Source organism: Equus przewalskii, chromosome 9, assembly GCF_037783145.1.
Source record: "Equus przewalskii isolate Varuska chromosome 9, EquPr2, whole genome shotgun sequence".
NCBI lineage: Eukaryota > Metazoa > Chordata > Mammalia > Perissodactyla > Equidae > Equus > Equus przewalskii.
In genome coordinates, this window is record NC_091839.1 from 36,557,486 (window position 1) to 36,575,931 (window position 18,446).

Below are 18,446 nucleotides of genomic sequence, written 5' to 3' on the forward strand. Positions count from 1 at the left end.
TTCATAGACTAGAGTCTGGTTTATCTCCTGTATAACCTCAGCTACTACATGTAAAATATAAGAAAACTGCCTGTATCACTTAATACTGACATGCTGCCATCGTGTGGTTACTCGAGATTTGCTAGCGATATTTGTTTATTTTGTATAGAATTTTTTAGCCAGAAAGAACTTTAGTACATTTAGTGTGACTCACTTATTTTATAGATTAGGATATAAAAGCTCTTAATTTATCCTTTTAGTTGTTTATTCATATAATACTTATTGAGCACTTACTGTGTGCCTACCACATGCTGGACATTTACTATCAATAAAACACAAACTTGTCTTTCACAGAAGTTGTGTTCAGATGAATGCATTTTATTTCAGGCCTCTGTGGATGGCATCCATTATTCCACCAGATATGATTCTTACCCTTTTGGAAGGGATCACAGCCATTATCCATTACTGTTTGTTGGATCCTACTACACAGTATCACCAAGTAAGGCTGCACAAATATTTGCCTCCTTTTTAAAGACTATCAGGTCTACTGAGTCCTCATTTGTAAACCTTAGTAAATGATGATATGTTTTTTCCCCCAACTTCAATAGCTTTTGGTCAATGTAGACCAAAAACACTTGTTTGAAGCCCGCAGTGGAATCCTCTCAATTCTTCATATGATCATGTCCTCTGTGACGTTACTTTGGAGCATCCTGCATCAGGCTGATTCTTCAGAAAAGATGATTATTGCTGCATCCGCATCTGTTACCACTATTAATCTTGGAGCTACAAAGGTTAGACAATTCGCACTTTACCTGTGGAGCCCAAGAGTCTATTCAGGCACTTTCCCCAAGACTATATTCAGAATTTGTGAATAATTTGAGTACTCCTTTGGTACTCTGCATGGATTGAATAATTAATCATCAAATAATTTTATCCATTTTATTGAGATATGACATATCACAAAATTCTCCTATTTTAAGTATATATGATACAGTGATTTTTTGTTTTTAGTAAATTTACAGAGTGAAACTATCACCACCATCTAATTTTCAAACATGTCTGTCACCACAAAAAGGGTCGTAGTGCCGATTTGCAGTTACTCCTTGTTCCCATTCCTAATCACAATCAACCATTAATCTGTTTTCTCTATATATAGGTTTGCTTTTTCTGGCCATTTCATATAAATAGAATCATACATTATTTGGTTTTTCATATCTAGCTTCCTCCATGTGACCTAGTGTTTTTGAGGTTCATTCATGCCTGTATGTTATAACTTTGTTCCCTTTTTTTAGGACATTTTAAGTTGACTTTTAATGTGCAAAGCCCTCCTAGAAAACAATTTAGCAATATTGCTAAATTTAATTTAAATGTATTTTAAATTTACAGAGAGCTTTAAAAATTTCAGGCTTTGACCTAGCAATCTACTTTAGTAGTGAATTCTAAGGTAATCAAAATTATACAAAAATTTATTTATAAGATGTTCATTATAGCCTTATTTAAATATAGCAAAAAAGAGGCCCTCAACAATAAATAAGGAAATGGTTAAGTTATTCTTTCAGTGTTACATTATATAGCCACTAATATTTGTGGTTTTGAAGAATTCTTAGTGGATGGAAAAGTGCTTGGAAATTTAAGTGAAACAGGGATATTACATAATTCAGTAAATATTGCATTTCCAATTATGTAAGAAGAAATTATCTGCAGAAAAAGGAATAAAGTTCATGTATTAATACTGATTATCTCAAGATGACGGGATTAATGCTTGATTTAAGAATTTTTTTTCTTCCTTATACTCGAGTATTTTCCACATTTTTTACTTTATATTAGAAGAATATTGTATGAATATTTAAAAGTGTGTATACTATGTCGGTTGTCAAATTGACATCCCACAATTACCTAACCTTAATCCTAGACCTGACTTTCTAGATCTGGGAGTCATGGGAACACACCTAGAATTGGGAGAAGGAAAAAGGTTAGAACCATTAGAAGATTTTGTCTACATACTGATATTTGGATTAAATGATGCTTTTTTCTTTTATTTAATCTGACTTAAATATAAAACACCTCCTGCCCCCCCTACTTTTTAAAGAATCTACATCAAATGTAATTGAATCTCATATATTGTGTTTTTTTAATTATCTCAAGTAAATAGACTCTTGCATTTGGCTGATTGGTAGTTGTCATTTTATAGGTTTTTTTTTTTTATTTTCCAGAATTAAAATGACCATGGTTGCATCTCTTAACACTGTTAAAGTTTACTATTGTTTGGGTAGTAAAACATATAGCTACTGTATTATTTCAAGAAAAACTAAAAGTGCAGTTTTGTTATTAATGCTTCCATAATTTTTAACTTACTTGTCATTTGCTTAATTGCTTTAGAACTTGAGACAACAGATTCTTGAATTATTAGGCCCCATTTCAATGAATCATGGTGTTCACTTTATGGCTGCCATTGCGTTCGTATGGAATGAAAGAAAACAGAACAAAACCACCACCAGGACCAAGGTGTGTATTTAACCATTGGGTACTTTTTCTTTTTTCACTTGGTAAGCATTTGGTGAGGACTCGGTGATTTTCAGCTCTCCCTTAGTTGCAGTGGGGCAGGGATGGGCTGGGTAGTGAAAAGCAGCAGTTTGTCTACAGGTTTAGATAATGTATTGTTGCCTAAATTTCTTAAGTATAAAAGATATAATTTTATTTGAAAAAAGGAATTAGTATGATATTAAAACTGTAGCTGTTTTTTTAAATAGAAATGGTAATATAGTACAGTGTATTTTTTAAAATGCTAGTCATTCAAGGTACAAAGCAAGGATATAGAGAGAAGTTTTCACCTTGACTAGTTTTTCACGATACCGTAAATAGTTTATTTTTAAATGTATTTCGTGTATTGGTTTTGACTGGATTATATGTGAAAATCTTGTGACTTTGAAAGTTCAGAAAAGGTATTCTATATTAGAAATAGTGACTCAGGATATTAAGACTAGTAAATTTACATTCACACAAGATACATGATTTGTTTAGCTAAAGGTTTCTGATCTGTTATTTTTGTGCTGATTTCACATTACATATATGCTGACATTTCTAAAATAATAGAAATAAACATTCCCACTTATCACATTAGTTTGCATGTGAGGATTCAGTAGTACACATTACATTGGACAGAACAGAAATCCTGGACTATTTAAAAGCAGTCAAGGACATGTGGTTTAACATGGCATATTGAACACATGCATTCTTCTCTGCTGTCTTTCCAAAAATGAGAATAAAGGAATTTTAAAAGACATAAACCCACAATGACAAAAAATTGGGAGAGGTAACCGCAAAAAAATAAGTGTTAACGAAATTTTGCCAGATGAAAAACAAGTCTGAGTTGTAGCTGACTTAGTAGAGTAGAGAAAGCTGATATCTAAGTGCATGCAAGAAGGGAATCAATTCTCGCTGTAAAACCAGACAGTCTCTGGGAGTAGAGTATCAGGTACTTTTAAAGGCAGAGGGTTAGGATGGGGCTGAAATCTGGAGGATTGGTTGAAAGCTTATGTAAAGAGCGCTTAGACTCCTTCTAGAGCCCTTTCCCCCAACCCAAGCAACCACCCACTTCTCCTACCCTACTCCAGCAGGAGACTGGAGTCAAGTTTACTCTATGAAGAGTTTGTCAAGAGAGGCTCTGGACTCAGGGGCACAAGACTGACACAGGTAGAAGTTAGACTTCATGCTGAAAACAGGAGCATTCAGGAAAAGTCTACATACTGAAAAATGGGAATCAGTTTCACCCCAGTGAGATGGCAAGAAGATATATGTCCCTCAGGTAGTTTTGAGGATTCCTCTCTAGAAAGATGACCTGAGCAAGACAAGAAGACCTATAGCTGAAGTTTTTGAGTCCCCTAACAAAAAAATTGGGCTGTTATCACCACACAGGGAGGCCTACCTATTAATTAGTCTTGTACACAAATGCTTGACTCCCATCACTTGTTAATTTCTTTTTGAAAGGCAGTAATAACATAGTTGTTAAGAGCACAGACTTTGAAACTAGATCCTTGGGTTTCAAATCCTAACTCCTCCAGGGACTAGCTATGTGACCTCAGGGTAGAAATAGTACTTCATGGGTTTGTGAGAATTAGAAGAATATACATATACACTGTCATCACCGTGGCCTGGATTTGTTTCCTGGTTAAGGAAACACAACACCTGTCTATCGGTTGTCATACTGTGGTGACTATATGTTTCTGTGATGTTGAAAACTCTGCCACCAGTATTTAAAATATCAGCAGGGTCACCCATGGTGGACAGGTTTCAGTAGAGCTTCCAGACTAAGACAGAATGACCAGGCCATCCACTTCTTAAAAAATTGGCCATGAAAACCCTATGAATAGCAGTAGAGCATTGTCTGATAGAGTACCAGAAGATGAGAGGATGGTACAAAAAGACCAGTCAGGGTTCCACTCTGCTGTGCTCAGGGTCATTAGGAATCAGAATCAACTCAACGGCACTAATCAAAACCATATTTTTCACACTTAGAGCAATGCCTGGCACTTAATAAGCACTCTGCAAATATTAGCTATACTATTATTCCTCACATTTAAATATGAATAGAATGACAAGGATTACCGCTCATGAAGAAAGCCTCTAATATGAAAGACAAAAACCAAAACAACTAGGCAAAAAAATTCAAAAGAAGCAATGGAGGTAACAAGAAAATGTAAATAATAATAGTGATGTCTTTCAATAGGTGAAACCATATCGCATCCATGAAATAAGAGGAGATTATAAGAAAGGTCATTGCAAAAAATTGAAGTTTTTCTTGGATATTAAAAATCTTATGGCAGAAGCAAAACAAAATCAGTGTAAAGGTTGGAAGAGAAAGTAGATAAATGCCAGAAATAGAATATAAACTTAGAGTAATGGAAAATAGGGGAAAGGAGATAATAAAATTAGGGGAGTAAGGGAGTGACATTGGAGACTCAATACAGGCATGCTTTGTTTTATTGCACTTCACTTTGTTGCAATTTGCAGATATTGCATTTTTTACAAGACTCTCCACCAGCAGAAAGATTACTACTTGCTAATGGCTCAGATGATAGTATTTTTTAGCAATAAATTATTTTTTAATTAAAGTACATACATTGCTTTTTTAGACATGATGCCATTGCACACTTAATAGACTAAAATATAGGGTAAACATAACATTTATATGCACTGGGAAACCAAAAAATTTGTGTGACTCGCTTTATTGCTGTATTCACTGTATTGCAGTTGTCTGGAACTGAACCTGCAATATCTCCGAGGTATGCCTGTATCTTTTGCAGAAAGAAAAAATGAGGGGAGAAAAATATTAAAGAAATAATACAAGAAAATTTCCCAGAAATGAAACAAAAGAGATCTACACAAAGATCAGCATGTCATTTCAGAACACTGGAGATAAAGAGATCTAAAAATCTTCTAAAGAGAAAACACTGGTCCTATTCAATGAAATGATAAGATTTCTCAGTAGCAACACTGAAAATTGTGATGGGAAAATTAGTTTTAACCTATAATCCTATATCCAGCCAAACTGTCATTCAAGGCATTTTTGAACCATGCACTCTCTCAAAAAAAAAGAAAAAAAAACTGCCGTCAATTCACCCTTTCTCAGCTACTGGAAAATGCATCTCCACTGGAGACAGAATAAACCAAAAAGGAAGAAGACATGAGATCCAAGAAATAGGGGTTCCAGCACAGAAGAAAAGGAGATGGAATCTCTAAGCTGATGGTCATAGGAGAGATGTCAAGATGATAGTGTGTAGCAAGCCTAGAGAACCAAGGCAGAGTATAACAGAAAGACATTGTACAGCTGTCTCAAGAAAAAAAAAGAGAGGAGGAGGAGGAAGAGAGGGTAGAAGATTAATTACCTGATGTTATTGAATATGTACTTAGGGGAGATTTACCGTTATCGGTTAATTTGGGATGCATTTATGATAGAGACAACCAAGCTAACAAAAAAGTTCACTAATACTAGGAAAAATGAAAAGTTGTACAGGAAGAGAAATGCAATGATAGTACAATACAGTGCAACCATAAATAGTCATATGAACACTGGATGTTGATTTACATAAAGTTATATTACTGTGTTGGGAGGATAGGGAGAAAAGTGTAGGAGAGAGAAATCTTTGTCTTCTGAAGTTAGGAGGTCAGTAGATAATGTCTAATTGAGAAAAGACCATGAAATAGGAAAAATAATAGCAGTGAGTATTATTTAGAAATAATAGAAAAGAACTAAGAGTTGAGCATGGTCTCTTTGGGATTGGGCACTGCTATTTTTTTCTTATCAGGCTTATTGCCCTATTTGATTTTTTGAAATGATGTCCATGTATTATATTGATTAAAAAAATAAATTTTACCTAAAGTAATCAAGTGACTTGAAAAAAAAGTCCTTTATATTAAGAACAGGCTATAAAATATTCTCTTAATTCTGTGATTTCTTCTTAAAGACGTACGTACAAACATACAAAGGTAAATGCAATGATGTGTTATCCAGGTTATTCCGGCAGCCAGTGAAGAACAGCTTTTACTAGTAGAATTGGTTCGCTCGATCAGTGTCATGAGAGCGGAAACTGTTATACAGACTGTGAAAGAAGTTTTAAAGCAGCCCCCAGCCATAGCCAAGGACAAGGTAAAAAAGGTTTTCTTTGCTTTCGTTTTGTTCTATTTCAGAAATGACGCTGGTGGGTGAGTTATTTTTGTATAATAATGTCCTTTTGACTATAGTACATATTTCAGAGATGAGTGCACGTGGCCCTCACACTACTTGCAGTAAAAACAATGATGAATGTCTGCAAGCGACTTCCTGCAGCCAGTGAAGAGCAGTTCGCTGCTCATGTCTCTCTATATGTACATCTAAAGCAGTCAGGAGCTTTTTGACCAAATTCTTAGGGGAGGTTTTTCTAGTCATTTAAAGGAAACACAGAAGTCATAGCTCAAGGTGTGCTTACCTTACTTGTTGCCTTTTTCACAGCTTCTGTATTGCTTTCTCTTCAGAATGAATCAATTCTATAAGCTCCCAGTGTTTTGCCATAACCTTAGTTCTAGTCAGTGTCATTTCTTGACTCTGTACAAGACTGTGCTTTGCAAGGACTTTGCAAGAAAATCAGTAACATCATCTCTGCACTCACAGTGCACTGTCTCTAATTAGGCAGACATAAAAGTGTACAAATTAGTAAAATTATGGACATACCTACTCTTTTTGCTCTTTGTTCCAGCAATAACAGGTCATATTTTCTTGGAAAGTATTTACCAATTGCGAACGTTAGATTTAAGCCAAGCCAAAATAGACCTAATCACATTATTAGAGGAATTATTACTCATCTCTGAAAATGTTGAATTATTTTTTCATTTATCTTTTTCTTGTATTGCCAGTGGGAAGAGTGTGCTTACGTATGTGAATAGCCAGTGTCTTTATTAACTTTTTAATAATTTCCTTACCATTTTGAAATCACCTCTGGGGCATTTGTGATAGGATTTTAAATTTGCATTTGAAACCTCAATTCAGCATAATATTTTGAGCATCTCGTGCCAGACATTGGACTAAGTGTGAAGGAACAAGAGTAAGTTCCACCCGCTCACCCCCCCAGTTGCTGCCCCTCTGCCTCAGTCTACTAAGTTCTGTATCCATCAGATCCCTGACTTTTCTTTGTGTGGTAAAAAGGGAAACCTTCAAGGGAATAGTTGGTCCTAAAAAGGAACAAATTGGTAAATGTCAGTAGACATCAGTATCATTTTCTTACCTGTTACTAATTTCTAAGGGTAGGTGTTTTCTTTTTATTGTGTTACCCTCAGCACTATCTTTAAAGACTGCATTTTAGCTATTAGAAGTTGGTCCCAAATTTGAACAACTACACTAATTTTCAGGAATGTGTGGTAAAATAGATTTAAATACATTTTATAAAAAAAAACTCAACCTAAGTCTGATAGCACCAACCAAGCATAAGCTGATTAAGATAAAACTAGTTTTGATGCTTATAAAGTAAATGGATCATTTAAAAGCAATAGCTGGAGTATTAGCTTTTGACATCAGGGGGAGGAAGTGAGAATCTTTTGATTCCTTTCATGCATTTTCAACTCTTACCTGTTTGTGTTGTTTTCCCTACTAAGCGAAAAAGAGCTGCATAATTTTTATGACAAACTCATGTTTGTTTTCGTTTTTTAAATTAAAAATTGGCAGTAAAATACAGAGTCGTTGCAACAATGAAAAAGCAAAGGCAGCATTATTCTTCACTGTAAAATTGATTTCTTTTGTCTATAGAAACATCTTTCTTTGGAAGTCTGCATGCTTCAGTTTTTCTATGCTTATATTCAAAGGTAAGACAACTGACGTGGATCTCTCCATACTGCATTAGCAATGTAGAAAAGTTAAGAAATGTAGGAGAAAAGCACCTGAATTCTTTCAAGATGTTGCTGTTTTTTCCCCCTAAAATTAAAAGAAGAAATGCTAGAAACAGAGAAATTTTGTTTATGATATATTACTACAAATCATTGGATATTTTAATGACCCAGCCCTGCAAATCCTGCAAACCTAAAGACCTAAGTATATCAAAGATACACTGCATATTAAAATACTGAATTGTAAGAAAATCTTTTTAATATAAATCCTCCTCTTGAAACCATGCCTATTGCCACTGAATCCATTATTATTTTGATATCGGTGAACATGGGATAACCTAATCTGATTTATTTTAATGTTAGGATTGTATGAAAATATCTTCTTCTTATGTTATTCCAATTTTGTGTTTGGCTGACCCCTGATCCACAAGTTAGTTGATTTAAATTTTGGTAAACTTCTTACTGGAGAACCTGAATCTTAATCCCCCCGTAGGGTAATTCCATTTTAATCACCAACCTTGGCATCAGTTTGTGATCTGTGACTAATATTTATAAAGTTAGGTTATGTTGTGTGTTTAAACTGGTTGTGACTTAAAACAAAGACTGCCTAAAATCTGAACTTAGATACATAGGGGTGTTTGGGTTAAGGTCAGACTGAAACAAAGATAATCTTAATTTCTCTAGAGATGAGAGACTGATGTTCAGGATAGATTAACAGCTCTCCCTTAGATGAGACAGAGACTCAGGTGAAGGAAAAAGAGCTAATGTAAGAGAGAAGCAGAAAGAACAAGATAGGGGTAAGTGACTTTGATGTCAGTAATTAAACTGAGATTTATTGCAGTTGTATTTTACTTTTGAGAATCCACGTGATTAAAAACTGGGATTTCTATAGCAAACTTTCTAGACTAATCACACTGGATATGTTAAATGTGTTTGGTTTTCTTTTTATATAATATTAGTAGAAAACGTAAAGCTTTTAGGAATTTTGTCCTATCATAGTCTGTAAAAGGTTAGAGAATGTTTCAGAAAAACTAGTAGGAAAATGTGTTAAAGACTGTGGGAAAATACAAGGAAAATTGAAATTTACTGTGGCTTTATATAAATATACAAACTATATTTATCTTGCAGAATCCCAGTGCCCAATTTAGTGGATAGCTGGGCATCACTGCTCACACTTCTCAAAGACTCTATACAACTGAGTCTTCCAGCCCCAGGGCAGTTTCTGATTCTTGGGTAAGCAATTTCACTTAAAAATATTATTTCAGGTAAAAGAATGATGTTCAGTGTCCTAATTGCTGAATAAGAGATGTTTCAGATGACCATGTGATCTCTCTACCTTCTCCTGGGATTCTCAAGGTATAGAATATGAGGCCTATAAAAATAAGGAGGAAAGGGGTGGGGAGGGAACAGCTTGTGTTGATAGATATACAAAATGTAAATGTGCTAACATAAAACTGTTAAAGAAGTGATTACTTAGTGAGGAGAGAATGTAGGATTAAAAAGGGAGGGAATGAGTAGGATATCTGAAGGGGAACTTCATAGAGGAGGGTCATTTGAGTTCAGGGCCCTAAACATAAACAGGTTTGGAAAAGTCATTTTCTCTCTATGTCTTGGAGTTTCCTGATCTGTGCTAATAATTTGTATGATTATTTGTTAAATTCCAGTCACCCTTACTTAGCTGCAAGCATCATGATGTCATGGACAGTGTCTGTTTTTGCTCACCGTTGTTCTTGGTTCACAATAAATGCTTGCTCAGTGAATCAAGGTGGTAGGAGCAGAAAGCCTTTGTGGAGACAGGAAGAGGAAGGATATATTGGCGCAAGGTATCTTGTCTGGTTTAGTTGTAGAGTAAGGCACAGGCAGTGGAATGGTGGGTGAAGGAAGGATTTTGCATTTTAGTTTTAGAAATTTGTTCTTGGGCAAATTGGTCTTAGGGTGGGAGTGATTGCAGGTGTTGAGGATGGTCATGACTGGCAAGTTAGTAGGATGAGAGGGGAAAGGGAATGAACTAGGAACTCTGTTTCAAGTAGGACATAGGGAGTATATGAGCTATTGATGATGAGATTGAAAGAACAGGACAAAGAAGAAGGAAGAGGGGCCAGTGAAGGAGGTAGAAAAGGAAATATCAGAAAGTTAGAAGAGGGGCCGGCTGGTGGTGCAGCGGTTAAGTTCACACGTTCCACTTCTTGGTGGCCAAGGGTTCGCCGGTTCAAATCCTGGGTGCAGACATGGCACCACTTGGCATGCCATGCTCTGGTAGGCGTCCCACGTATAAAGTAGAGGAAGACGAGCACGGATGTTAGCTCAGGGCCAGGCTTCCCCAGCAAAAAAAGAAAAAGAGGAGAACTGGCAGTAGTTAGCTCAGGGCTAATCTTCCTCAAAAAAAAGAAAAAGAAGAAAATCAGGTAAAATTCAGTGTTCTAGAAACATAGGGAAGTTAAGAGAGCATGGGTAACACCTTCAGAGAGATTAAGGAATATGAATAATAATACGAGGCTGTATTTGTTGATGATTTGGAGAGGATTGGTGATTTAGGGGAAGAGGTGTTTGGTGAGGTGGTAAGCACAAGTGTTAACAGCAAAGGGTTAGAGTGAAAAAGTAATCGTGGATATTCTTTGAAGATGTTCAATCATGAAAAGAAAGAGAAATGATAAGGTAGCAAGAGGAAATGTGATTTGAAAGTCATCGTTAATGGTAAGGATGACCTGAGGATGTTGAGTGGTTAACAGCAAAGACTCTGAAGTTGTGCTCTGCCTGGTACAAATCCCAGCTCCTTTACTTCTTAGCTCTGTGGCCTGGGGCAGGTTATTTAACCTCTCCAGCTATAAAATGGCATGATAATAGTGCCTACCTCATCAAGTTGTTACGAGGATTAAATGAGTTAAATATTTGTTAAATTCTTAGAACAATGCCTGGCCAACAATAAGTGTTATATAAGTGGAGAGTGATAGGAGATTCTAGAGAGAAGGGGGTTCATTGATAGCATCAGATTCCAGAGATGACTGGGAGCAAGCAAATGAAGAAGAGGGAATGGCAGTGTAAGAGTGAAAAAGAAGGATGCATTTTCTCTGAGAGTTTGCTACTCCAAGGTTGATCCCTCAGCCGGCAGCGGCAGCGTTGGAATCATCTGGGAACTTGTTAGAAATGTTAATCTCAGGCTCCACCTCAGACCACCTAAATCAGAACCTGAATTTTAACAAGATCCCTAGGTGACTTACATGCACACTACAGTTTGAAAAGGGTTGCTTAAGACTCAAGGGGAAAAGGAAAGGGAATAGAGTAAACTTCTCCCCAACCTTTTTACATTACCTCGCAATCTAATGATGTCATTAACAGCCAGTGACAGTCACCATGTTATCACACTGAATGAATATAAATTCAACCAAGTGCAAAGAACTTTGACCTTTCAGTCAACCTCTATAGTGCTGGTCGTGATTCTGTATATGTAGTTGGGTGATTGTATATACATAAACTTAGCTTCTACCCTTATTGTTCTTAAGAGAACTAGGAATACTGGTTTGGCAACCAATGGTCTAGAAAATTTTGAAGTGGAGAGGAGGAAAAATGAGTGTTCTTCAGTCAGATGACCTCTAGCTTTCTGGTAACTGTGGGAATGTAGTCTTCTGACAGGAGGCAGAGAGCAGGTAGAGTGACACTGAGGGCCCAGCCCAGCCAAAGTGAGCTAGAGATCCTGCTCTAGAATTTCAGGGATCGTGATGATCCCTGAACCCTCATGCCGTCTATTTTCTGAATCACAAAGCTGAAGAAGTTTTAGACATTGAAGGTGAAATGAAACAAGCCCTGAATTCAGTGTCTGCAATTCCTGGATCAAAGATTAAGGTAAATAGTGTGTGTGATTTTTAGTGATAAGAGATGAATGTAAATACTGGAAATCAAACAACATTCTCATAAAGATTTCTGATTGTTATCTTCTAATCTGTACATCAATAAACCTCTCCAAGGCTATTTTCCCATCTGTCAAGCAAGAATAATAGTGTCTGCCCTCCCTACCTCTGAGTCACCAAATAACCCTGCTGGCTAATTTCATTAAAAATTAGGGCCATCTTGGGGCAGGCCCAGTGGCGCAGTGGTTAAGTTTGTGCACTCCAGTTCGGCAGCCAGGGTTCACGGGTTTGGATCTCGGGTGCAGACCTACATACGACTCATCAAGCCATGCTGTTGCAGCATCCCACATACAAATAGAGGAGGATTGGCACAGATAGTTAGCTCAGGGACTGTCGTCCTCACACACACAAAACAAATAAGGCCATCCATTGGGACTTGTAGCTTCTCCCTCACAAGAATTTACTGTTTCCTCACCAACCTTTTCTTCTCATTTCTCAGATGATGAAAGATCCTATCTGCTTCTCAATGTGTGTGTGTGCTCTGATTATTTAAACAAAAAGTTGGACACTTTTAGTTACACTAGAAACTTAATTCCCTTTTTATATTTCTAGCGGTTTATTTTTTTTTATTTTTTTACTATTCCACTGATCCTCTAAAAATTCCTAATTACAAAATAGAAATCGATATGAAGATTTCTCTTCACTATCACTTACATATTAGTTTGGAAATAATTATGCATATAATTTATCTTAATAAAATCAAGTCGAGGAAATATTGAGTGGAATTTTAGCAAACAATGGAAATGGAAAGTTTTTCTCATTCATAAAGTATTTTTAATCTATTATATGTATATACACACACTCAGTAAGAAACCATTTCTGTGTTACAATTTAACATTGGTAGGGTTTGGGGTTTTCTTAAACTTTTTTGTTGATATATAAAACACAGAAAAACATACAAATTATCAGTACACAATTCCACAAGTTATAGTCACAAACCTAAATTAAGAAATAAAAGACCATATGTCCCCTCAGATCCCCTCCCAATTATTGTCCTTTGCCTTCTCCCCAGAGAGAACTACTGTTCTGACTTCTAACACCACAGATAAATTTTGCCTTGTTTCTGAACTATAAATATATATCAATATTTTATTTTGTGTCTCATATGTCTTCTTTCACACAACATATGTTTGTAAGATTCATCAGTGTAATTTCACATAACCATAATTTATTTTCATTGCTGTTTAATATTTCGTTGTATGACTATGCCACAGTTTCTCTCTTCTGGTGCTGGACATTTGAGTTCTTTCCAATTTGGGGCTTTTACAAATAATGCCATTATAGACATCCTTGTACATGTCTTTTTATGTATATCTTTATGTATTTCAGCTGCGTCATATGATGTCCATATATATTCAGTAAATATATAAAATAGAAATTGAGGCCACAAAGCCACTTGCTCACTGTGAGAAATTAGATTGCATCATTTTCTTTCTTTCCTTTTCTTTTCTTTTTTTTTTTTTGAGGAAGATTAGCGCTGAGCTAACTGCTGCCAATCCTCCTCTTTTCGCTGAGGAAGACTGGCCCTGAGCTAACATCCATGCCCATCTTCCTCTCCCTTATATGTGGGATGCCTACCACAGCATGGCTTGCCAAGCTGTGCCATGTCTGCACCCAGGATCCAAACTGGTGAACCCCAGGCCGCCAAAGCGGAACGTGCACACTTAACCTCTGCACCACCGGGCCGGCCCCCATCGTTTTATTTTCTTTAGACTAATATGTCCTATTTATTTTTCTCTTTGGCCTTTTTAGGGTTCTGAATGAGTTTATTATGAAAAACCCTAGTTTGGAAAATAAAAAAGACCAAAGAGACCTTCAGGTAAGGCATTCTGAATTGAGGGCTATTGCCAAAAGTGTGTTACTCAGTGCCCTTGACTCTAAAATGATACGGTCAGATAAGATCATCTGTGAAGCTGTGTGTGGGGGGTGTGTGTACACATACATACATTTTTCCTTGTTTCTTTAGGATGTGACTCATAAAATAGTGGATGCAATCGGTGCAATTGCTGGTTCTTCTTTGGAACAGACGACGTGGCTGCGACGAAATCTTGAAGTTAAGCCATCTCCCAAAATAATGGTGGATGGAACCAATTTGGAATCTGATGTTGAAGGTATTGGTCTCAAACATGTAGGTTTATATTTGTAGGCATATTCTCACTAAGAAATCATTACAGCTAGCACTGTAACTACCGTAAAATTGTCCCTTTGCTCATGTTTAGTGGGTAGCTTTTATCAGTGGGAAAAGACCTAACTCTCGCTTTACTTTACCTGTCTTTTCTCTTATTTAGATATGTTATCACCTGCAATGGAAACCTCAAACATAACTCCTTCTGTATATAGTGTTCATGCACTGACGTTACTCTCTGAGGTAAATATTATCAAGTTTTTTTGTGAACATTCAAGTAAACAGTTTCACAATTAAAGATTAGCAAGTAATTCTTATAGACGAGTTTTTAATTTGAAAAACCATTTTGTACTTCTAGAAATCACTATTTAGAATAAACAAATGTATGTGGATTTGTATTTGTATGTGGGTGAGTTTGTTAAATATTAGTGATAATAACTTTAGATACTGCTCACCTCCCCATGCGCTATTTTTTTAGAGTGTGCCTTTTTTAAAAAGGTAGGTGCTTTTGTATCATAGTATGGTAGGGAGGGGTGGAGATGGGATCATGATGCTTGCCACTGTGAAGTAGTTTACAGTGTACCAAACATTACAGTGTACCAAACATTTTTATATACATCCTCGGACATGTTCTTTTGTGGACTCTGGTACACTGCCTTGCAGGTCGTATCTGTTTCCCCTTTTCAGATGTGGATACTGAGCCTCACAAAGATTCGAACAATACTGCTAAGGCCAAATAGCTACTAATTGACAGAGTTGGGACTAGAGGAGCTCAGCTCATTTGGCTGGTTTTTTCCCAGCCCCTTTTTAACCAAGTCATGGAAAGAGAATACAGTCATACATCGCTTAACAACGGGGATAGCTTCTGAGAAGTACACCGTTAGGTGATTTTGTCATTGTACGAACATCATAGAGTGCACTACACAAGCCTAGAAGGTATAGTCTATTACATATCTAGGCAATACGGCACTAACCTTATGGGAGCACTGCCGTATATGCGGTCTATTGTTGACCAAAACGTCGTTATTCAGCACGTGACAACACTGAGTTTCTAGTCTTAAATTTGCTGTTTACTCACTGTCACATTAGAAAGTTCTTGACCTCTCTTTTTCTATACTTCTCTATCTTGGTTGAGAGTTGTAAAATTTGCCCATATTCATATTCTATAGTTAAAATGGATAAAAAAGCAAATAGTGGCAGAAATCATTCATATAAGAATGGCTTAGATCTGATTTTAGATTTTTCTAATTTTAAGGTATTCTTGGTTTTCTTACAAACTGAAAACCACTTCTGAATACTGTCAGTTTTAGCCATTAGATTATTCTCTGTTTCACTTCTTATGTTTTTTAGGTTTTGGCTCATCTTTTGGATATGGTTTTCTATAGTGATGAAAAAGAACGGGTTATTCCTTTACTTGTAAATATTATGCATTATGTTGTGCCCTACCTCCGAAATCACAGGTACTATTATCATTTAAGTAGATTTCTTAGTTAATTCTTAGCCTGTTAGAAACAAATTGTGTTCCTTTGTTGCCATTTTTGAATTACCACAAAATGGCATTATTTTTACCTTGAATTATAATGATTAAAAATAAAAAACATTTCTCTGATGGTGCTGTTTCCTATCATTAGGTAAATTATTTTAGGTAAATTATTTCATTTTCATTAAATTTGATTAAAATTTTATTATTTTAGGTAAATGTGAACAGTTATGAATAACTTACTATGATGATTAAAATTATAACTTAGAGGTTAAGGTGGTTTTCCTTCCTCCTAGTGCACATAATGCCCCTAGTTATCGAGCCTGTGTCCAGCTGCTTAGCAGTCTTAGTGGGTATCAGTACACTCGGAGAGCTTGGAAAAAAGAAGCTTTTGACCTCTTTATGGACCCCAGTTTCTTTCAGATGGACGCCTCGTGTGTTAATCAGTAAGTCCTTGTCTCGCTTTTATTTAACATGATAGTGCATCTCATAAAGCCTGTTGAAATCAACTACTATCCTGCAAAGTAGAGCACTGTTTTTTAACAATAACAACAACAATAAAATCTTAATTACATTTCATAATCCTTATCTATTTCAGTTGGAGAGCAATTATGGACAATCTGATGACACATGATAAGACAACATTTAGAGATTTGATGAGTGAGTATTGTGGGATGACAACCTAAGCAGTGTCTTTCCTGTACATGATCCATTCTTATTATTTACTTTGCTCTTTTCTAGAAACTACTGAATTAGCTCTTTGTTAAGTTATATTTAGTACCCTATAAGAATATAATGTTAAAAGTTAGAGGACAACATAGTGATAAATAATAAGTAAAACTTTTTGGCCATGTCTAATTTGTCTCTAAATCGTTTCCCTAGCACACAGCATAGCACCTGGCACATAGTAAACACTCAGTAAGTAATTATTGAATAAATGAAAGACTGACAGGTAGGGAGGCAGGGAAATACGGTTGGATCCAACCTATGGGACAAGTTACTCTAAATCCTAGGGATCTGTGTGTCTCCTCTGAAGGAAGAAAGAGAATCGTTCTCCACCCCCTCCTCCCATCATAACTGGCTTTGTATATTAGCGTTCCTAACAGTATTTCATCTGAAAAAAAGGTTTTCTTAATTTTTTTTTTTAAGTTTGAAAGTTATTAAGCTAATAACTCCAAATAGCAGTGAAATTGGGTGAGTCTATGTAAGTTCTTTAACAAAAACTGCAGTTTCTCCATCTGGAAAATATTCTCTCTTCTCTAATCTTAACAAAGTTGTTTTAAGGTTCAGATTCATCCGTTCAGCAAATATTTATTAAAAGACAAAAATGGGCCAGACATGATGCTAACAGTAATCAAATAAATAAGAGTATTTCAGGGAGTAAGAAGTTGTAAAGGAAGTAGGGCAATGCAATAGATTTTAAATAACGTCTGAAGAGCTCATATTTGAGATGAAAGTAAAGCCAACCACGAGAAGGCCTAGGAACACGGTATTCTAAGCAAAGTGAACAAAAGTTATAAAGGTCTTGGAGTGGGAACAAGCTTGGTGAGTTCAGGGAGCAGCAAATCAGACAATGCGGCTACAGAAGAGTGAGCTGAGGGTGAGAGACAAGCCCAAGGAAGGAGAGCTGGGTAGGCCAGGCCAGAAATCATTTTTTAAGTAATGAGTAGGATTTAGGCAGATGGCGTAAGATATTAAAGGGTTTTATAAAATGGCATTCTTAGTGATTTTTATCTTTTGAATTCTCCAGTTCTAAATTTTTCTCTCTCCATATCACAATTCCTAACCATTGGTCTTCTGGCTTGTATGCTGGATCTGTCTGTCAGTCCTTCTGCCCCAGGGAGGAGCCCCAAGTCCTCTAGCCTAAGTTCCTCTCGCTCTTGGATGTGATGGACGATCTAAACATTTTTAAAAAACAAATAACAGAGTGATCTTTTTTCAAATGACTAGATGACTGAATCACAACCTCTCTCGCTTGCTTTTTTTTTGTAGCTCGTGTAGCTGTGGCTCAAAGCAGTTCACTTAATCTCTTTGCAAACCGTGATGTGGAGCTAGAGCAGAGAGCCATGCTTCTCAAAAGATTAGCTTTTGCTATTTTTAGCAGTGAAATTGACCAGTACCAGAAATATCTTCCAGATATACAAGGTAAATAGTGAAAAACTATTTTCTCTATCTTCCAAACTATAGGGGTGTTTTGTTCCTTAGGAAATACTTTCCTTAAGTTCTAAGTTGGAGTGAAATATACCAAGTGTAGGTAGATGGAGAATGTTGTAGAATTAAAAATTTGTTCTACTGAAACGACAAAAATTATCACCAATACGTAAAAGAAATCAAACTTTGAGTTTGTAGAACTTGCCTAAATCTGGTCTCCATTTAATTGTTTGGTTCAATTTCCTAGGAATTCATGTTTGAGGATGAAGTATAAGACTATTTTGCCACAGGCAGGCATGTTAGCGTTTTTGTTTATTGTGGATAAAGAGTTCTGTACCTTTAAGGAGAAGACCAAAATATAGGCGAAGCCAGGAAATTTTGGCTAGAAGTAACATTTGGACAGCTGTAGTCTGAGGTCAGAGGGAGGAGAGTATAAGGTTTTTGATAACCCTCA

General features: G+C 36.2%; 1 protein-coding gene across 27 annotated transcripts in view; it reads left to right on the forward strand.

The window, feature by feature from the left end:
• DOP1A (DOP1 leucine zipper like protein A) overlaps positions 1-18,446 on the forward strand; it is a 91,460-nt gene that overhangs the window by 63,683 nt on the left and 9,331 nt on the right. For all 27 annotated transcript variants that reach the window (XM_070559061.1, XM_070559044.1, XM_070559045.1 and 24 more), the window contains 13 exons: positions 367-478; positions 588-770; positions 2,359-2,484; positions 6,491-6,625; positions 8,255-8,310; positions 9,460-9,564; positions 13,989-14,055; positions 14,203-14,347; positions 14,525-14,604; positions 15,712-15,821; positions 16,138-16,287; positions 16,440-16,501; positions 17,834-17,986. In XM_070559061.1, the coding sequence (XP_070415162.1) occupies positions 367-478; positions 588-770; positions 2,359-2,484; positions 6,491-6,625; positions 8,255-8,310; positions 9,460-9,564; positions 13,989-14,055; positions 14,203-14,347; positions 14,525-14,604; positions 15,712-15,821; positions 16,138-16,287; positions 16,440-16,501; positions 17,834-17,986 (1,484 nt within the window). The remainder of the gene's footprint in view (positions 1-366; positions 479-587; positions 771-2,358; positions 2,485-6,490; positions 6,626-8,254; positions 8,311-9,459; positions 9,565-13,988; positions 14,056-14,202; positions 14,348-14,524; positions 14,605-15,711; positions 15,822-16,137; positions 16,288-16,439; positions 16,502-17,833; positions 17,987-18,446) is intronic.